Here is a 19,295-nt window from a genome sequence, read left to right on the forward strand (position 1 = left end):
TGACCTACTTGCCCAGAAGTTTGCTTATAACTGACTTTCACACATAATGACTTCCCAGTCCACATCTTTAACCCTAATCTCTCTCCATTTTCCTAACTGCGTTAAGACATTCAGTTGGAACATCAAACTCAAAATTCCTAACTGAGCTGGTTATATTGGGTTGGCCAAAAAGTTCGTTCGGGGTTTCCCACTGTTGTGAAAACCCAAACGAACTTTTTGGCCAACCCAATATTTCTTTCCAGGTCAGCCTCCTAGATTACCAATCCAGTTTCCAGTTTCTTAAGTCAGAAAAGTGGGACTCCTCACATACTTTCCTCTTTCCCCACTACCCATGAACGTTCAGTGATCAAAAAGAACTCATTCTACTTTCCAAACATCTGTTGATTCTGTTCTATACTCTGTACCTTGTCTCTAGAACTCTTGCCTTGGTTTCCCCAAAATTGTTACACTAGCCATATATTTTCTCTTTGCCTCTAATCTTGCCTCTGCCTCCTTTCTCATTCTGTGGCCAGATTACTGTAAATGGCAAATCTCATTTTATTATTCCCCTATTTAAAATTTTAGATGTCTTCCTTTAAATATAAATATGTATATGAAATAAATATATGAAATAATGAAAGTATAAGCCAAAATTAACAAAATTAGGTATCTGTCAAAAGAAGAGGACAGTATAGCAAGGGATTAGGATGGCAACAAAACTTTTCTTTCTTTTTTTTTTTAAATTTTATATTGCTCTTTTTCCTCATATATTTATTTTATTTATTTATTTTTGGCTGCGTTGGGACTTCGTTGCTGCACGTGGGCTTTCTCTAGTTGCGGCGAGCGGGGGCTACTCTTCATTGCCGTGCGCGGGCTTCTCGTTGCAGTGGCTTCTCTTGTTGCAGAGCACAGGCTCTAGGTGTGTGGGCTTCAGGAGTTGTGGCTCGCCGGCTCTGGAGTGCAGGCTCAGTAGTTGTGGCGCACGGGCTTAGCTGCTCCGCGGCATGTGGGATCTTCCTGGACTAGGGCTCGAACCCGTGTCTCCTGCATTGGCAGGTGGATTCTTAACCACAGCGCCACCAGGGAAACCCAAAACTTTTCTTTATATGTGCTCTTAAATGGTTTTGACTTAGGGAACTTGTAAATGTCATTTTGTAATTTTAAAAATTTTAAATAATTAAAATCAATCACTAAAATTTGAAAACGCACTGAGGCAAATGAAGCTAAATCTATATCAAGTTATTTGCATAACCAGAGAAAATAATTACTTTAAATAACTTTAAAACATACAATTCTGACTCTCTGTCCTTAGTATGATATAGTTCAAGGAGGAAAAGGAATGAAAAGAGATCTAAAACTCCATCACTGCTTTTATTGTTATTAGTAGTATTGCTGTCATTTTATTTGAAATTGTTATTGGTATACTGTAGAAAAAAATGAAGTAATTAATCAAGTTGATATCATTAAGAAATCAGATTTTCAACAGAAGAGAAGAAATGTGAGTTTAATAGCAAAAATGGTGTGTGAAAATTCCAGATTTTATTTGGAAATATCAGTATAAACACATGATTTTGAAATTTCATATTTCTTGGCCAAATCCAACTCAATGAGCACCCCTGCTGACCAAATTTTAGTCTCAAAATACCATTTCCCAATAAAAGGAGCTGTGATTCCTTCAAGAAGTGGCTGATTCCATACTTGGCAAAAGATACAAAACTTACTTTGGACATTTTTTTGTGCCTCAAACAAGAAACTATCAAACAAATTATGGAACAGACATGCATGTTGAAGTATTTATTGATCTGGGATTAAGAATTTAAGTATCTAGGATTTGCTTTAAAATATTTACTAAACTAGAAAGAAGAAAAGATAAATGTGGGAGAGAAGAAATATAAATAAAACTGGTAAAATGATAACTATTGAAGCTAGGTGTGGTGGATTTGTATTGTGTCATTTTGGCTAGGATAAAACCATGTTTTCTAGAATTCCCTCCCCTGCATAGTTGTGGGTTTGTGTGAGCCAGAAGGATCATTGTGTGAGAGATTTGAGAGGCAGAGGCAAGCAGGACCAGGGAGGTCATTGCAGGGGACCAGGTGCAGTTGCACACGCCTGGTGTCACTGATCCCTTGACTCACCTTGTTGACATGGGACAGCAGCTGCTCCTGCAGCGACCCCAGCACCTGCCAGAGCTTCCTTTGGCTTCTTCACTCCTGGCCTAGGTACATATTTAGCTCCATGAGAAGGGTGACAGATTCTCCTCTTTGAAGAGGGAAGTTTGGAGGTCGTAGGACTGATGCAGTTTCCAGAGTGTTTTCTCAGCCCTCACAGGCTCCAGATTTCACTGCTTCCTCTACTTTTCGCCCATGTTTTCTTCCTGAGTGCCTCTTCTTTTGTCTTCAGGCCCCAACACCACAGAGATAAGTAAAAATCTTTCATAGTGTGATGAATATTAGAGGTACCATGGGAATTTTATGAATCCAGCTTTTTATTTAGCCATATTCTGAGGAGTGTTCACTGAGGGTAAGGATAAAAGGTTACAGGGAATTTCAACCTCTGTATATGGTCTATGTTAAAAATCTAGTGGAAGGAAAATCTATGCAGAGACACTTGATTTTGAAGTTAAATCATTTATGTAATTCAGGGCAGGTGATTACATACAACTTTCTTTAAGTTTTTATACTTTTAAAGTATAACATCTGTTATTGAGTATGGCAATATCCTGGTACTCACTCATTTGTAAAGGAAGGCATTTAAACATAGCAAAATGAGATTTCATTATACTGTTTTCTCTACAGAAGCATCTGAAAGATGCCCTATAGAAGCATCTCACAAATTACTCATGACTGAATTATCTGGTCTGAAATGAACTGACCTAATATTTATATTTCTTGCTAAATCACACAATGTAAATTAAATAAATATGAAAATCATTTTAACCTATATATTCAATTTCAAAGAAATTTTGCAACATAGATTAAATTTCATATTTTTGTCCATGCGAGAATCCTTGAAATAACATTACACACTGCATATAAAGTTATTTAATGGAAAGCATGTACTACAGCAGTTGAATTTAATTTTCATTGGCCTCCACTCCATTTCATTATTATTTTTTACCTTTGCTTCTCCCAAATCTCTATCAGTTAGCCAGGTCCACTCCTATTAACTCTTTACTGTAAATTATTTTAAAGGGCTACTATAAGTGGTTTTAAAGAGAGGCTATTAAAAAATGAGCCTCTCAAAATATTTCTCGGGTGGAAAAGTTTTTTAGAAAAGCTGTTTTAGGGCCACAATTTTTCACTATTCTGGTTACAACGAAAGTGGCTTATCAGATACCAAAATAGCAGGTGTTGTCTCTGGAACTGAAGCAATCTTACAAACATACAGCTATCTTCTGAATTTTTCAAGAGAAAATAATGGGAAGATTTTGTAATTCCAATTAGTGTGCCTTTTACGAACTTCAATTGGAAGGATGTAAATACAGCTTAGAGGTCAAATATGGAGGAATAATGTTGCTGCATCAAACATTTCTTGAATTCTTGACTTCCTTGGATGTGTTACTTCCTATTTCTCTTGTACTGGCATTACCTTCAATTTGAAATGAAATAGAGAGTATGAAAACAATAAAGCTTTCTCTTGTGGGAGAAAAAAGGCATAGAAGAGACTCTAAGAGATTGAAAGGCTCTCCACTGGGATGATAACAATTAAAGATGACAGTTCTGACATCACTGAGTTCAGACAAGTATGTTCAAGGCAATTGGTCTAACCTATGAGAAATTGGAAGTGACTTCAGACTGGACCTAAAACACTTTACAGTACAATGTCTTGAGTAAACGTCACTTTGATGAAGACATTGACCTTTATAGTAGATGTAAAAGTACATATTTTTGTTTGTTATTTCTTAAATATCTGTGCCTAGCATTATCAATGCTTGAGACTCCGGGGCACAAAGATTCAGAGGGCTATTAAATTCACTGTGAGTGCTTTTTGTTTTAAATGTGTCCTCGTTAAAAATAAACTAAATTAAATCAGTATTTCAACCTTATATCCTTAGGAAATAGTTGACTGTTATGAATGATGCCAAATCGCAAGTCTAAACTGTTTAATAAGAATTTGTATTCTCTCAGCTACATTGCTGCATACAAGAAACTTACTAACATAATGGAGACAAACATAGTAGAGACAACCATTGTTTTCAAATCATTTGATTTTTTTTTGTCTTTTGTCTCATTTTTCTTACCTGCATATCCCTTCCTCCCCTCATGGTGGATGGCATGGGGATGGGAAAACATATCTGTAGCTCTGTTTAGCACTGGTAAAGTTCTAAGGAGTTCTGTTTACCCTGAACAAAGACTAAGTAATATCACAGTACTTCAAGCAAGAATTGTCATGTAACTCAGAGCATATTAAATGATGCATAATTTGCTAATATTTTTCTTAACTTGATCAAAATTTCACCAACAGAAACCAAAGTATTCAAACACTTACGTGCAACAGGAAGGAGAAGCTAGTCACTTAAAATAGTAATTTAGGTCTGGAAAATCACTACTATACATTCTGAAACAGCATCCCTCACATATCAAAATTAGAAACATCTAGATAGCAAGCCCAAAAATGGCAGCATTATGTTAATTATATTACACTTAAGATAGGATATTGCATACAATAGATGCAAAATAATTGTCTTGAAAGAAGAGTTTTATATTTTTAGTCAACTCCATATTGAGTACCACTGTGTAAGATACACACATCAACATATATACAAGTCGAATTTTTTCTAACTTAGGTAGCATTTATGACACTTAAAAAAAATCCTTAGCTCAGTTTAGATCCAAATATTTAGATGTGAATATTTTCTGCGAGGTAAGGGGCAAGCACTAGTTGTTTCATGAGGCCTGATGAAAGCAGTGTTTGGATTTCACAGACCCTGCCAATGTTGCCTGTGAGGACGCAGTGACTAAGGGTAATATTTATAGCAGCCTACATTGATAGAGCACTACCATAAGTTTGAATTAAATGATTCTGAAGACTGAATTAATAATTACCTAACATTTACCATATCCTTTACTCTGCTTTAGGTGCTTTACACCGAGAAATTTATGTACAATGAGGTTGAGTGAAGCTCAATAAGTACCATTTGGCAGAGACTCGTGGGCAGAAGGGTCAGAAGATGCCTGGGACCCCTATTCTCTGGCTATCCTGTGGAGTGACTCAGATAGATATGTATGGGCCAATCTAGAGTTTCACCTCTGAGTTGCTCTTTCCTTTGTTAAGGAATGCAAGAGGGCAGCCTTATAGTTGGGCGGTAACTCCTGTGGGAATGGATACCATGCAGTAAGAACTAAGGTCCCAAACACCCAAGGGGATACTGGAAATGACAGTTGTGCAGCATTTGGAGACCTTGAGAAAAGGTGAGATCATACACAGAGCCTGCTGCTGAGGGGTGGGGTAGCCTCCGGCCCCAGCTAGCAAACTGGAAAGAGCCTCTGGGTCATTCAAGATTCAAAGCCAATCTTACATGTTTCTCCACATTGACGTTTATTAATTACCAGACACTGTACTATGTGACTTGAATGTATTATCTCATTAATACTGATGACAACCTTGTAAGTATTGTTACTCTTACTGTTGTTTTACAGTCCAGCAAACTGAAGCACAGAGTACTTTGGTTTTGTATCACAGTGTATAATACTGTTTGCCAGAACTGGGCATATTATAAATTGAGGTCTGAGAAGGCTGAATATAGAGATAACAGGCATAAGGGGTTGAAGTCTTAGTTTAGAATAGTGACTTTGGAAAAGCAGGGATGTCAAAGAAATTTACAGACATGGCGAAAGTTAATCTTCTCAACATCACACAGCATTTAGGTGGGGTAAGCACTAAGACTCAGTGAGGTGAATAAAGCACTCACCCTGAGTGCCAAATTTAAGAGGCTCCAAAAAACTCAGTAGTTAAGATACATAATATTTTAATACAATCCCTAACATTTAAAAACTAATGCAAAAATCTGGGGTGAACAAAATGTCAAAATTTTAAATAAAGACAGAAGCATTGTTACTGATTTTTCCTTTTGTCTCTGGCTTCAATATGGCGTGGTTCAGCACTAGGTAAGAGAGCTGCACTTGACTCAAGTTCTTTCATTTTTAGCCTTTGCCTTCCTCAGTGAGTCAGTCCTCATGGTTATAAGATGCTATAGCAGTTCCAGGCTTTATATTCTCATGCAGCAAAGTCCTTGTTCCCCCTTTGAACAGAAAGAAAAGCCCTCCCAGAATCTCTCATCCAACATCTTACTACAGAACCAATTGTGAATTCATGGTTTTGTTTGTTTGTTTTTTGATTGCAGTATTGCATAGTAGTTGAGTCATACTCTGGATGGTGCAAAATCTGGCTCCATTACTTACTAGCTATGCAGCCTTAGGTATTTTATTTAAATTCCCTCTGTCTCAGTTTTCTTATATTTAAAATAGAGATGTCTACCTCATTGGGTTTTTGAAAGGAAAAAGTGAGTTAGTATACATAAAGTTCTTAGAATGGTACCTGGCAGGTAATATACACCCTAAAAGTGTTAGCTACTACCATTTTTATGATGATCCTCATTTTAATGTATGTAATTTAACTCATGGAAACGTGAAAGGTAGAAAAGTACGATTAAAAAAGAAAACATCTATAAAAGGTTTAGTTGCATTGTATAATATTATCCTCACTGTTATAATTTGGATGTGATGTCTGAGAGAAGGAATAAGAATTAACTTGAGGACTACTATCTTTTTAAGGATATATCTATAACCATATCTATATATGTTTTTAAAGTTGTTTTCCATGTGACTGAAAATCAGAAGCTGGTCTCAAGATAGCGAAATATTTTTTTCATGAAAATAACCTGGTTTGACTATTTTAGAACCAGGCAATATACATGTCTGCAAAGTGTATATATAGTGCATTTAAGCATAAGGATAATTAAACTGATATCTATTTTGTTGGATTTTATTGTTAAGTTCCTCAGTGAACACTTAGAAAGAAGAGGAATGGGGAAATGGTCTCAATCTATTCAGATCATAAAAATCCCATTTGCAATATTCCTCCATTAGATATAAAATATACTAGTGCTAAAAATGCCTTTAATGGTACCAGTACAGTCCAGTTCCTTACATATAATTCTTTTAAAATTCTCAAATGCAATTATAAAATTCCACTTCATTTCCTTTCTCTGAGGTTTAATCTCACCTTTCAGACTACCATATCTTGCTCACATGACACTCTCCAGAATGCAGTGAAATAAGGTCCAAAGAGTAAAGTTATGTTGTCACTGAATCATGGAGGTAGGTTTCCCTGAGACCAGTTGTAACTTGGCATCCTTGTGATGGGTTGTGAATCCTCCGAAATTAAAACTTTCCCCAGAAATCTTATCTCTAATATTATTTGTCCCTCTCTATGGCATCTTACCCATCAGCATAAAAATGGAACATTCTTCCCACTTGAACAACATAAGCAATGGAAACCCCACTATGATTCTAGTCCTTCAACTATTGCCCAATCTCTGTCATTTACTTTACAGTAAAATATACTTACTACCTCTAAATTCTTCCCATTTAGTCTTGAATGTATTTCACTGAAATTGCCCTTTGAAGGTCACCAGTGACATCCTCATCATTAAATCTAAAGCTCTATTCTCAGTCTTCATCTTTCTTGACCTGTCAGCAACATTTGCCAACTGCTCACTTTATCCTCACAGAAACAATTTCTTGACTTGATATCTAGTACATTATACTCTTTTTTTTCTGCCTCTCAATTAATCTCCCTCTGTGTCTCTTTGTCTCTGTCTGTCTCTCTTCTCTCCTCAGAATCCATTGCTGTTTCTTCCTCATCTCTCTGACTTATCTCACTGTCTTGTAAATGTTGGAGTGTTCCTAGGTCCACTCCCTTAGTGATCACATTCAGTGTCATAGCTTTGAATGCTTCCTATTCTTTATTGAATTTCCAAGTTTCCGTCTTCAGCTAGAACTTCATTTTTGTAGAACATATTGAGCTATACAAATGTCTACATCTCCACAAAGAGGTCTAATAGACAACTCAAGTTTAACAAGTTTAAAACTCAGCTACTTAAATATTCTGCGCAACAAACCCTGTTTCTCTCCAGTCCTCCCCATTTCAGTAAATGGTATTTTCGTCCTTCCAGTTTCTCAAACCAAAAACCTTGAAGTTATTCCATACCCCTCTCTTTCTCTCACATCCAACAGCCACACTGTCAGTCTATACATTAATTCTATCTTTTAGATACACTCAGAATCTGCTCACACCTCACCACACAAACTGGTACCACCCATATAGAAATCACCATCTTCTTTCCCTTAGATTATGGATTATTTCATTTGGCTCCTTACTGATCTCCCTGTTTCCAACCAGGCATTCTTTCAATCCTCAACATGGCGAATGAAGTTACATAAATCAAATCACTTTTTCCGCTCCTCAGACCTTCCAATGACTTCCTATCTCAGTCAGAGTAAAAACCTCATTTTGGCATACTTAACCCTTAGAAAGTATAATATGTTGATATAATTCTAGTCCCTTAAGATGTCAAAGGGAGAAGAATCCCTGAAAAGCTTAGTTTTTAAAATTAAGGAAAACGTAAATCTAAAAATTTAATTACAGATTGATGAAAAATCAGGTGCAACTTAGACCATATTTCTAGATATATCACCTCTTCTATCAGATCTTAAAGGCTACCCTTAACCCTTCAGAGCAACTTTCATGTAACTTGAATGAGAATAACAACATGTTGGAAATCCCTAATATGTCTTTTTTCTTGCTTGCATTTTTATTATTTAATCTTTTATTTCACAAACAGTTTATATCTCCTAGGATATAAGAAAGGGAAGATTTACAGACTTCAGTTTTTCCTAATTCTATCCATTGAAGTTACTGGAAGTAACTCAAATGTGTTAAAAGAATAAATCAGGAAAAGCAGCTTTTCTTAGTTTCTTTGGGAATAATTACAAAACTTCTCTTTGTTTTTAATTACTTTTAGCAAGCTCTATTTCCAAGATGGGCTCAGATCCTCTAAAACTTGTACATGATGCTGTGGAGGAAACCACGGACTGGGTCTATGGCTTCTTTTCTTTGTTGTCTGACATCATCTCATCTGAGGGTGATGAAGAAGATAATGATGATGGAGACAAGGACACTGATAAAGGTACAAAGAGCATAGAGATATATCTAACTGCTAGGACCGATGATTGATACGCATTACAATAGTTTGCTTAAGTTTAAGCACAAATGAGCACTTGGGTCAGGCTAAACCAAAATGAATACACTTCAGAGTGCAAATAGCCTATCAACAGGCTGCCAAACTCAGTAAGTTGGTCTCTATATGGCTTTCATCTTATAGCTTATCTGCCATTATGGCAAAGATGTCAAAATTAAATGCTACATTAGAGTAGCATTATAGTAGAGAGGGACTTATTATACAATCCTACAGAACCACAATAGAAACTCACATTTATGTGCTTCTTCGGGAACAAAAAATGGCTGCTATTTCCCAAGTTTGAAAACTAAATATACGTATAAATATGTTATACATATAATTCACATTTACAGTCAAACAGAGAAAGCAATCCTACTAAAATCACAATGAAAGTTAATTAATTGAATCAAATGGAGGTGTAGAACGGAGGGGCACATTCTAAATGCCACAACCATTATGCAACTAACCTATTTACTCTCTAGAATGTATTGATGATCAAAAGGAAATAACAAACTTAAACCACATATAAACTGCTATTGAGTGGATGTGAAAAGAACAAAGCGTTGTGATTCTGCTTTTTTAGATGGCATTTTTAAGATCAGCCTTACTCATCAGAAATTACATATTCAGCCTTGACTACCAGGAAAGCTCTTATTATTTTAGTCCTTTCTATGACTTTGTCTAAATTTGTATTTTTTGGCTCCTGTGAGAGGTCGAGATGAACAACAGAGGACTGAAATGAACATGATATACAAACTATAATGTATAATTTGGATCACTGCCACAATTTTATTGAACTCATAAAAGTGAAACTATCTCAAATAAATGTGCATAGGCAAAGTGTATACTTAAAAATTGGAATTTGGAAGGCAAAGTAAGATATGGACTACTATTATCAAAACTAATAGATGGTTTTTTAAAAATGAATGAAAGAAAATGGGAAAATAGGCAATATTATGCTCTGCTGAAAGTTTTTCTAATTTACTGTTTTTGCCTTGGTTTAGGAGAAATAGAGGAGCCTCCCTTGAAAAAAAAAGGTTAGTTGTGTTGACCTTTGAAAAAAAGTATTTTACTTTTATGGTAATGTTGATTTTCACCATAACTTAAATAGATTTTACTTTGTTATAGACAATTTATTTTTAATGTAGAGTTTTTGTTTAATGGTTAGATTAAGATTTATAGTTAGGAAAAGAAATACTCGATTCTTTCCAATGAAGCTAATCCCATCATTTTTAAATTGATTATTTAATTAATGCCTTCTTCAGTAGATGTGCAAATCAATGTACACACTGATCAATGTGAATTTGAATTGCAGGAATGAAGGATGAATTCTATAGTTTTCTAAATGGCCCAGAAGATGAGGATGCCCATGATCTTTATTATTCTCACTGTGGCCAGATATATCAATTTTAAATTTTTATTCTTTTTCTTATGTTATTGTCAGTATTATTTTTCAATTTTAGGTGATATCTATTGGACAGGGTAGCTGAGATAGTGTGGAGGATAATAATCTTGAAGGCACAGGCATATGCAGTCAGTATGTATTATGTGTCATCCCAAAGCAGCAGAGTCATCTGGGTGTGCTTGGCTGTGGTTTACAGGGATTCCTTGAAGGAATAAGCAATGTCGTCAGTCACTGAATGGAATGATCATAAATCCAAAAGATGGGAGCAATATGACTGGGAAAAAGGGGTTATAACTGTGGGGCAAAAGCCTCAGAGATTTTTACAGGAAGGGGTAGGAATTATGTCTAGAAGGGATAATAGGGAGCAAAGGATACCATCCTGAGGTATATTTGGTATGAGATAGAAACATAAAAGCCAGACTTAATACAGTTAGTTATTGCTGCACATGTTGGGCAATAGCTCTTGGGAATATTTATTACAGAGGAGAACTTGCTGGCCTCTGTTGCTATCTCCCTAGACCTACTGTGAATGCAAACAGTAGGATCCAAATTTGGAGCTTCGGCCTTGCCTGACAGATGATGATAACCTCACTGCTTGGGATAAAATCTACTTAGTGTATGTTAATTTGGAAAATTTGAATCTGTAACTTGACCAGTAAAAGGTAAAGTAGTGAAACTCAAGTGTGGAACTGCCATTCAGAAATGAAAGTGTTTGTGAAGCTATTGAGAGCAGAAAGAATGGGTTGCCCTACTCACAAATCCATGATGAGAACCCAAGAACTCAAGACATTCTTAAGTCATCAAATCCAGGTATAGAGAATCTAGATTAGTTTATAAGCTTCTTGAGGTAAAAAGGAGAGTCTTTTTATAGCTGATCTCCAATGGATACTGCCCAGAACATAGTCAAAGTTTAAGCTAATGAGTTACCAGTCATGGTCTGGAAATTACAGCTTGTATATATATTTATTCCATTTGGATATGGAAGAGTGAAAAACAAATATTTTCTTATTTATAAATTAAATTCTACAAGAATATCATATAAGATCATATTCTCCATAAATCAATATCTAGTATTTAATATAGAATCTGTTCATTGCTTTTTATTTGAATTTCCTGGTGGGATTATTTTAAAATTAAGTTTTATGAAATGATTAGCATAAGTTGCAAATGCACACAAAACTGTTTAATTATTGTTTTAAAATTACTGTATTGCTTTATCAAATCAACAGAAAAACTATTAAATAGTTGTTTAAGATACTTTTAAAAAATGTCAGTAATGATCATTAGTTAAAGCAGTCTAAGGGATATTTAAAACTATGTACACTAATGTCTAAAAGGAGAATTGACTAAAGTCACCTGAATATATTTTCTTAATATTATCATTTACAGAGTTACATGAGAAAATGGACATTTAAAGTAACATCTTACAGATCCTACCTTGGGTACAGAGGCTGTAATAAACATTAGTTATAAAAGAAATATATTTAATTACAATTATTTTTTATTTAAAACCTTTTCTTTTGTAGAGTCATAGAAACAATGAGTTTTAAATCAGTATGTGATATTTTACAAAGCATTTCTAATACATATTCTGCTTTTAAAAGTATATTTTTAATGTTATTTTTAGGGAAGAGATTCCATGAGCTTATCTCTATCTTACGATGAATTATTTTATAAATTCTATGTTTTAAAATAGTGGTTTAAGAAGTTTTTTAGGTTTTTTTGATAATCTAGAATTATATCCTCTTAAAATATTTGATTTTCACCTGTCTAAATGAGTCTTTATTAGTCTCTTCATTAGTACGCTTTCCCATTCAGACACATTCAATAATAATTAGCCATTTTATATTACCTAATTATCAGGCTGTGACATTGTTTATTCGACTGTCCTGTGTCTATATGAAGCATTTTATTTAAATGTGCTTAAAATGTTGGTTTCATTTGTTCAGTTATTGCTATTTTTACCAAAATAAAAATTTAGCTACCTTGTTACTTGTGGGTGGAGTTTGCAGTTCTAATTTGATATGGAATAACAGTACAGTCAAATAATCTCAGGGTTGCTGGGTTGATTATTAAACAGATTACTAATATGGATGAAATTTTTGAATCTGCTCTTCTGTGGCTTATGTTGTTATATGTAAATATAGCTTTAGGGTATTAAGTGTAGTACCTAGTGTCTTTACATTCTTCATGCATATTTACTTTTCAACTTGTCAGAATTTTTAAATATTAAATTCTATTTCAAATACTCCGTGATGCAGGCTGAAGGCACTGAATCATTGTAAAATATTACATTTATATTGTATAATTATTTAAAACATACCTATGAAAACCAGTACCATTGTAAATTATATATTCTGGAACAATTCTGTGCTATGTAGGGTGGGTGTGCTTTGTTTACCTAGAATCAGCCTGTTGAGTAGCATTCTTCACACCAGGGTACATATCATGGACATGTTAACACCACATTTTCCAAGGGATAAACGAGTGGGGATAGCATCAAAGGAATCAAATTACATTTGTATGCTTTCCTACAATTGATCTGCCTGAGAACATATCCAAGGTTATCATAGTAATTCTTCTATGTTACGAGATAAAGAAGTGTCTTTCACGCATCTTCCAATTGCTAGAATGCCAACCAAAGAGACCAATAGGCCTTCCTGTCCTATCTTGCATATATCTGCTAAAGGAGAGGCATGGTGCTGATACTCAGGTGTTCTGTGTCATGATGGGATGTTCTGAAGTCAAAGATAAGGTAGAGTGGGGAGATGGGAACAATGGCAAGTTTCATTTAATGATTTTGCCTTTTATTTAGCTGAATAATGTGAAAGAGTGCATTGCTCTTGAGGGACACTCCCTTGAGAGCAAAACAGAAAGAACATCCATAGGAAATACTGAAAGCTAAAAATGGCTTTTAAAAATTTAAATGTAAGCAGTTCTTTTCAGTTATTCTCAATATTTGTTCCTAGGAAGTGTCACTGGTTTGAAACTACTTTGAAACAATCAAAGCAGTGTAGGTTAGTGACACTAATTCTTTTAAATATAACTGGGATATTTCTAAGGCAACCAGACTGTTAAAGATGCATTGAATAAACCCATGGATGTCACATTTCTGTGATTCATTTCAGACTAATTCTGTATTGTTCAAAAAGAAATTTAAAACCTACCTTATGTAATTAATTATATTATGAAATATTTAATCTAACTGATGTCAAACCTTATCATATTTCATTTAATATAAAATGTTTAATATTTTGTACCTCCTATTGACAAAAAATTAAATTATATACTATTTGCAGAACCAATTCACTATGTGCATGTATATATATATATATAGATGTGTGTATGTATATATATACATAATATATTATGTACCATTTATTCATTATATGTTTTTTATTATATGTATTTTCTACCTCTTACTAACAAAAAAACCCCACTATATGCTAGCTGGCTGCTCAATAAATATATATATGTAAATGTATAGATTTAATATATATTCTACTTTGCCTATAAATTGTAAAATTTTATCATGATATCTAACAAAATTATTGGAGTTATTTCTTTTATATTTGCAACTTTAAAAATTATTCCCAAAAGTAAAACATCAAAATTTGGTATCCCCCTAACATGCATATTTCAGGAATATCAAACTTTTAAAAATACTCCTAACTCCATAAACAACTAAAAATTTTACTTATATGGTACCTGACATTAGTTCAAGTAAAATAATGTGCAGTGGAATATTGGTTTGTCTTGTTTTCTAACTTATTGTAAAATAAATGTATTACATTAAATCCAAATAATTTAAATATTTTCATCTACTTTTAATAACATATCTTCCAAATATGTTGCAAAATTTATTACTTTCATAATAATTTCCTCAAAATACACACTAAAAATTTTTTTGAACTGAAAAGCACAATTATATTTTTTTGAAAAAGGGTAAGTTTGATTTACGTAAGAAATTTGAAAACAAAGGCTGGCTTTGCCCATTAGTTAACATGGCAAACATTTTCCATAAATTAAGTGAGCGGCAGCACCAAAGTTTAGATGAAATATACCTAAAGCAAGAATTACAATTGAAACATAAAGCAATATCATTTTATCCTAAATTATTACATTATACAATTTTTATTGAGTTATAATTAACATACAATATTATATTAGTTTCAGGTGTACAAAATAGTGATTCAGTATTTTTATGCATTATGAAATGTTCACTGCAGTAAAACCAATTACCATCCATCACTATACAAAGTTGCTACAAAATTATGGACTATATTCCCTATGTGTACATTACATTCCTGTGATTTTTTGTTTTATGGCTGGAAGTTTATACTTCTTAATCCCTTTCATCTATTTCGTCTGGCCCTCTCCCCCCACCCCCCAGCAATCACCAGTTTGTTCTCTGTATCTATTGGAATCTAAAAAATAAACAAACAAAACAAAGCAGAAACAACAAAAAACAAGCAACCAAATTAAAAAATGGGCAGAGGAGCTAAATAAACAGTATATTTTAAAACGAAGTTAAAAATATATGTCTATTCAGCATAGGCAGCTTAGCATTTTTCTATTTCTTTTTCAAAAAAAAGATACTGGTTTCTCACAAACCTAATATGATTTTTCTTTCATATTTCTATATTAACATTCATGTGATACGGACTTTTCAGATTATGTAAACATTCATAAAATAATTTTTACTGGGGATAGAGCTTTTTAATTTATTGTACTAACATTTTTAAGTGCAACGTAATGGATATACTTATCTCTTTTTACAGTTTATTCTTACTTAAACCTTAGTCTATAATAAGTCTGTATATAAGAATAATCATTACAGCATTTATGTTCTTTGAAATATGTAATTTTAGGAGACAATAATAGTCTCTTAACAAGAAATTACATTTTATAATGTCACTTTCTGACATCTAACTTTAAAGTTAAGAAAGAATACTTTTAGTCCTTTGGACCCATACATACGCATTTTTTGGGGAAGGAAAAATTGATCTTCAATTTTAGGGACATGGTGGCCTTATGAGATAAGTCATCACTTGCCTTTGTGGAAAGAGCCAAAATCCCCTGTACATTATGTTGAATTTACTTGCTTTCCACCTACTTGCTCTTTGAACTAAGGAACCATCTTGAAGTTTGAACAGGACCCAAATATGAAGGCTGATATTCTGTGAAATTGTTCCTGATGCATGCCAATGGCAGAGGAAGAAGCTCTTCTTTACTTAGAGCAAAACAAATTACATTCTCCTTATAATCGTGTTTTAAGATTTCCCTAAGCTCCTGGGGTTGAAAAGAGCCCAGTAAATTTAAACTCAGTTCTTTCATTGTGTATTTTTCTCACTTTATTGAAATCCACCTTAGCTCTTTGCAGTCAGGGTGAGTAAGGAAGAACCAGGGAATCTGAGCATCATAAATATTCAAGACTTTAGGATTAGGCCATTCAGAAGGTTGTATCACGTCACTGGGAGTAAGATAGATGGACATGTTTCTGTGCCAGAGATTTCATTACATCCATCTTTGCTGGCAGCTTCGGTGCCTTACCCCAGGCAGAACTTTAAGTGTCTGAAAAGTACTGTGAGTGAAAAAAGGAGGGAAAATGGAAAGGTGACTACACTTGTTAAAATTCGTAGCCTCAGAATACTGGTTACCAGTTTGGCCCTAGTAACACTGTTAAGTAGATACATTAATCTTTGGACTACTCCTTTAAATAAGTCTAGATTAAAACTCAGCTCCATAACTGCACTGCTGCATATTGCCCTCAGGCTGCTCAAGGAACTCACTGCTTTATCTTCTGGTTGTCTTTCCCAATATTGATCAGAACTGTGAGGACAAGGGACAAAACGCAGAGAGAGCAGACAGTGGGGCTTGGTGATGGGATCAGAATGAAAAAGGCTGAAGAGAGATCTGATGAATGAGCCAAAGACTTACTTCTCTAAGGAGTTGCAGCTGTAGTGAACCCTGGGTCCAAAAGAGCTCATTTCTATCAAGGCAAGCAAACTGGAACCAGAGTGATGGAAATAATACTGGTAACACTGGAGCCTGAAGGAGCAAGCCGATGAAAGCAAGGGATTAAATTTTGGTGCCAACATCATGGAGAATGAAAAGGCTGAGACAGGACTTCCCTGGTGGCACAGTGGTTAAGAATCCGCCTGCTAATGTAGGGGACGCGGGTTGGAGCCCTCGTCCGGGAAGATCCCACATGCTGCGGAGCAACTAAGCCTGCGTGCCACAACTATTGAGCCCGCGTGCCACAACTACTGAAGCCCGGCGTGCCTAGAGCCCGTGCTCCGCAATAAGAGAAGCCGCCACGATGAGAAGCGCGCGCACCAAAACAAAGAGTAGCCCCCCGCTCTCCGCAACTAGAGAGAGACCACGCGTGCAGCAACAAAGACCCGGCGCAGCCAAAAATAAAATAAATTAAAAAAAAAAAAAAAAAGCTGAGACAGCTCGACTCAGGCCCAACCATTTTAAGTAGCTCCTGTTGGAGCAAGAATAATCTTAAGGTTGCTGCATTCCTATCTGGAAATAAGATTGGGTGTGTAATTGAGAAGCCTGTGAATGAGAAGCTGTTAGGTTTATATGTATTCCAGATTCTTTTCAACTCTGTACGTTCCGTTTTTCAAAATCACGAGATTTTGGCCTCTTGTGGAAAAAAGTAAGTCCAGTTAAGACATCATTTGAATCTGATGCACGGAGTTGAGAATCACTAGTAATTTTTCTGTTTTTTTTTTTTACTACCTAACATGTAGAACAAAAGAAATAGAAATTTTGAACCCTTTCAAGTTAGGTGGAATAGCATATCCCACTTTTAAATCCTGTCCCAATATTTTTCTGTTGAAATGAACATGATATTTGACTGTCAATATTTTATTATAGGCATAATTGTCAATTATATATGTCAATTTATAGTTGACATATGTTATATAAACATCTGTGGATAAGTTAAGGCAAAGTATTAAAAATGTGCAGTGTTTTAAATTTTATTATTATTTAGCTTTGCAGTGTTCCAGAAAAACAATATTTAAAAACCCTAACTTATTGACACCCATAGTGATCACTGTGGGAAGAAATGCTTTAAAAATGCATTGGTAACATGCTTTTAAGTTTCCTCCATGTCTTTTCATGGCTTGATAGTGTATTTCTTTTTAGTGCTGAGTAATATTCCATTGTCTGGAGGTACCACAGTGTATTTCTTCATTCACCTACTGAAGGACACCTCGGTTACTTCCAAGTTTTAGCAATTATGAATAAAGTTCCTTTAAACAAACAAAAAAACAAAAAAAAAATCCTACTACCTTTTGTACAAGTGTTGCAGTTTACAATACCTTTCACATACATTTTTAAATTTCCACAAATAGTAAAATTCTGCAACTTTCTCCAGCATTTCTAATAGAAAGTAAAAAGCTTGAGAAATGCAACATTTTACTGTCCCAAATTTTCAACCACACTCATTTTAGTGTTTAAATCATTTGTACGTCGTGTCTTAAAGAACAGGTGAGATACTATCCACCACAACTTTCTATATTGTGCAAGAGTTGATAGCTTATAATCTTGCTTAAACATTTATTTTTTAACTCAGTATATATTTATCGAGTGGTTAGTATATGCCAATTGTTATTGAAAATTTACTGTGGAACAAAATAGACATAGTTTTTGCCCTCATCAAATTTAGAATTTAGTGAGGGAGACAAGTAATAATAATAATAGCCAATATTTTACATGATGCTTGTTAGATATCAGGTGCTGCTCTAAATCCTTTACATCTTAACTTATTTTAATCCTCATGTAAATCTATGTGGTAGGTGCTATTATTAACCTCATTTTACAAATGAGGAAGTGAAGTTCACACAACTAGTAGGTATGAGAATTAGATTTGAATGAAGCAGATTGACTCAAGCATTAGTTATCTTAAACACTAAGCTGCATTTTAATACATGCCAGCGATGACAATATTTTTGTATAGATCTTTTAATAGCTTATGTATGTCTAGATTTTCCTAATGAAATGCATTTTTAATTACACTAGAATACTATTGATTTATGCCATCTTTTGTACGACAATTATTCAAATAATCATTTAATGACCATTGCAATCCAGAAATAATGAATACTCTAAATAATACTAATTTTTAATTTTTTCTCAGCAAAATAATACATTATTATATCTGCTTCTCTTGTTTCCCAGCACTTCACAAGTCTGGTGCTGAGACTAATACCTCTCAGAGACATTGGACTCTAGCCCAATTGCTTATTTGGCATTGGACTTTAGAAAAACAGCCTGATTTAGGAGGGTATATTTTTTGGTTATCACCGTTGAGTTATAAAGGATGAAAACCAGAGTTTAAATTCTTTGCGTTCCTTTAATTAAAAAAATGCATTAAATTGAGTTATTTGTAGTGAGGTGGATGGACCTAGAGTCTGTCATACAGAGTGAAGTAAGTCAGAAAGAGAAAAATAAATACGGTATACTAACACATATATATATATGGAATCTAAAAAAAAAAAAAAATGGTTCTGAAGGACCTAGGGGCAGGACAGGAATAAAGAGGCAGATGTAGAGAATGGACTTGAGGACACGGGGAGGGGGAAGGGGAAGCTGGGACGAAGTGAGAGAGTGGCACTGACATGTATACACTACCAAATGTAAAATAGATAGCTA

The 19,295-nt window shown here is 34.4% G+C and overlaps 1 protein-coding gene across 1 annotated transcript in view; it reads left to right on the top strand.

Moving 5' to 3' along the window:
* Positions 1 to 19,295, top strand: part of TRDN (triadin) — a 315,995-nt gene that overhangs the window by 19,982 nt on the left and 276,718 nt on the right. Inside the window, exons 3-4 of the mRNA XM_061207205.1 lie at positions 9,005 to 9,169; positions 10,225 to 10,257. Of these exons, the coding sequence (XP_061063188.1) occupies positions 9,005 to 9,169; positions 10,225 to 10,257 (198 nt within the window). The remainder of the gene's footprint in view (positions 1 to 9,004; positions 9,170 to 10,224; positions 10,258 to 19,295) is intronic.

The sequence above is a fragment of the Eubalaena glacialis genome, chromosome 12 (genome assembly GCF_028564815.1).
Source record: "Eubalaena glacialis isolate mEubGla1 chromosome 12, mEubGla1.1.hap2.+ XY, whole genome shotgun sequence".
In the NCBI taxonomy this organism is placed as follows: Eukaryota; Metazoa; Chordata; class Mammalia; order Artiodactyla; family Balaenidae; genus Eubalaena; species Eubalaena glacialis.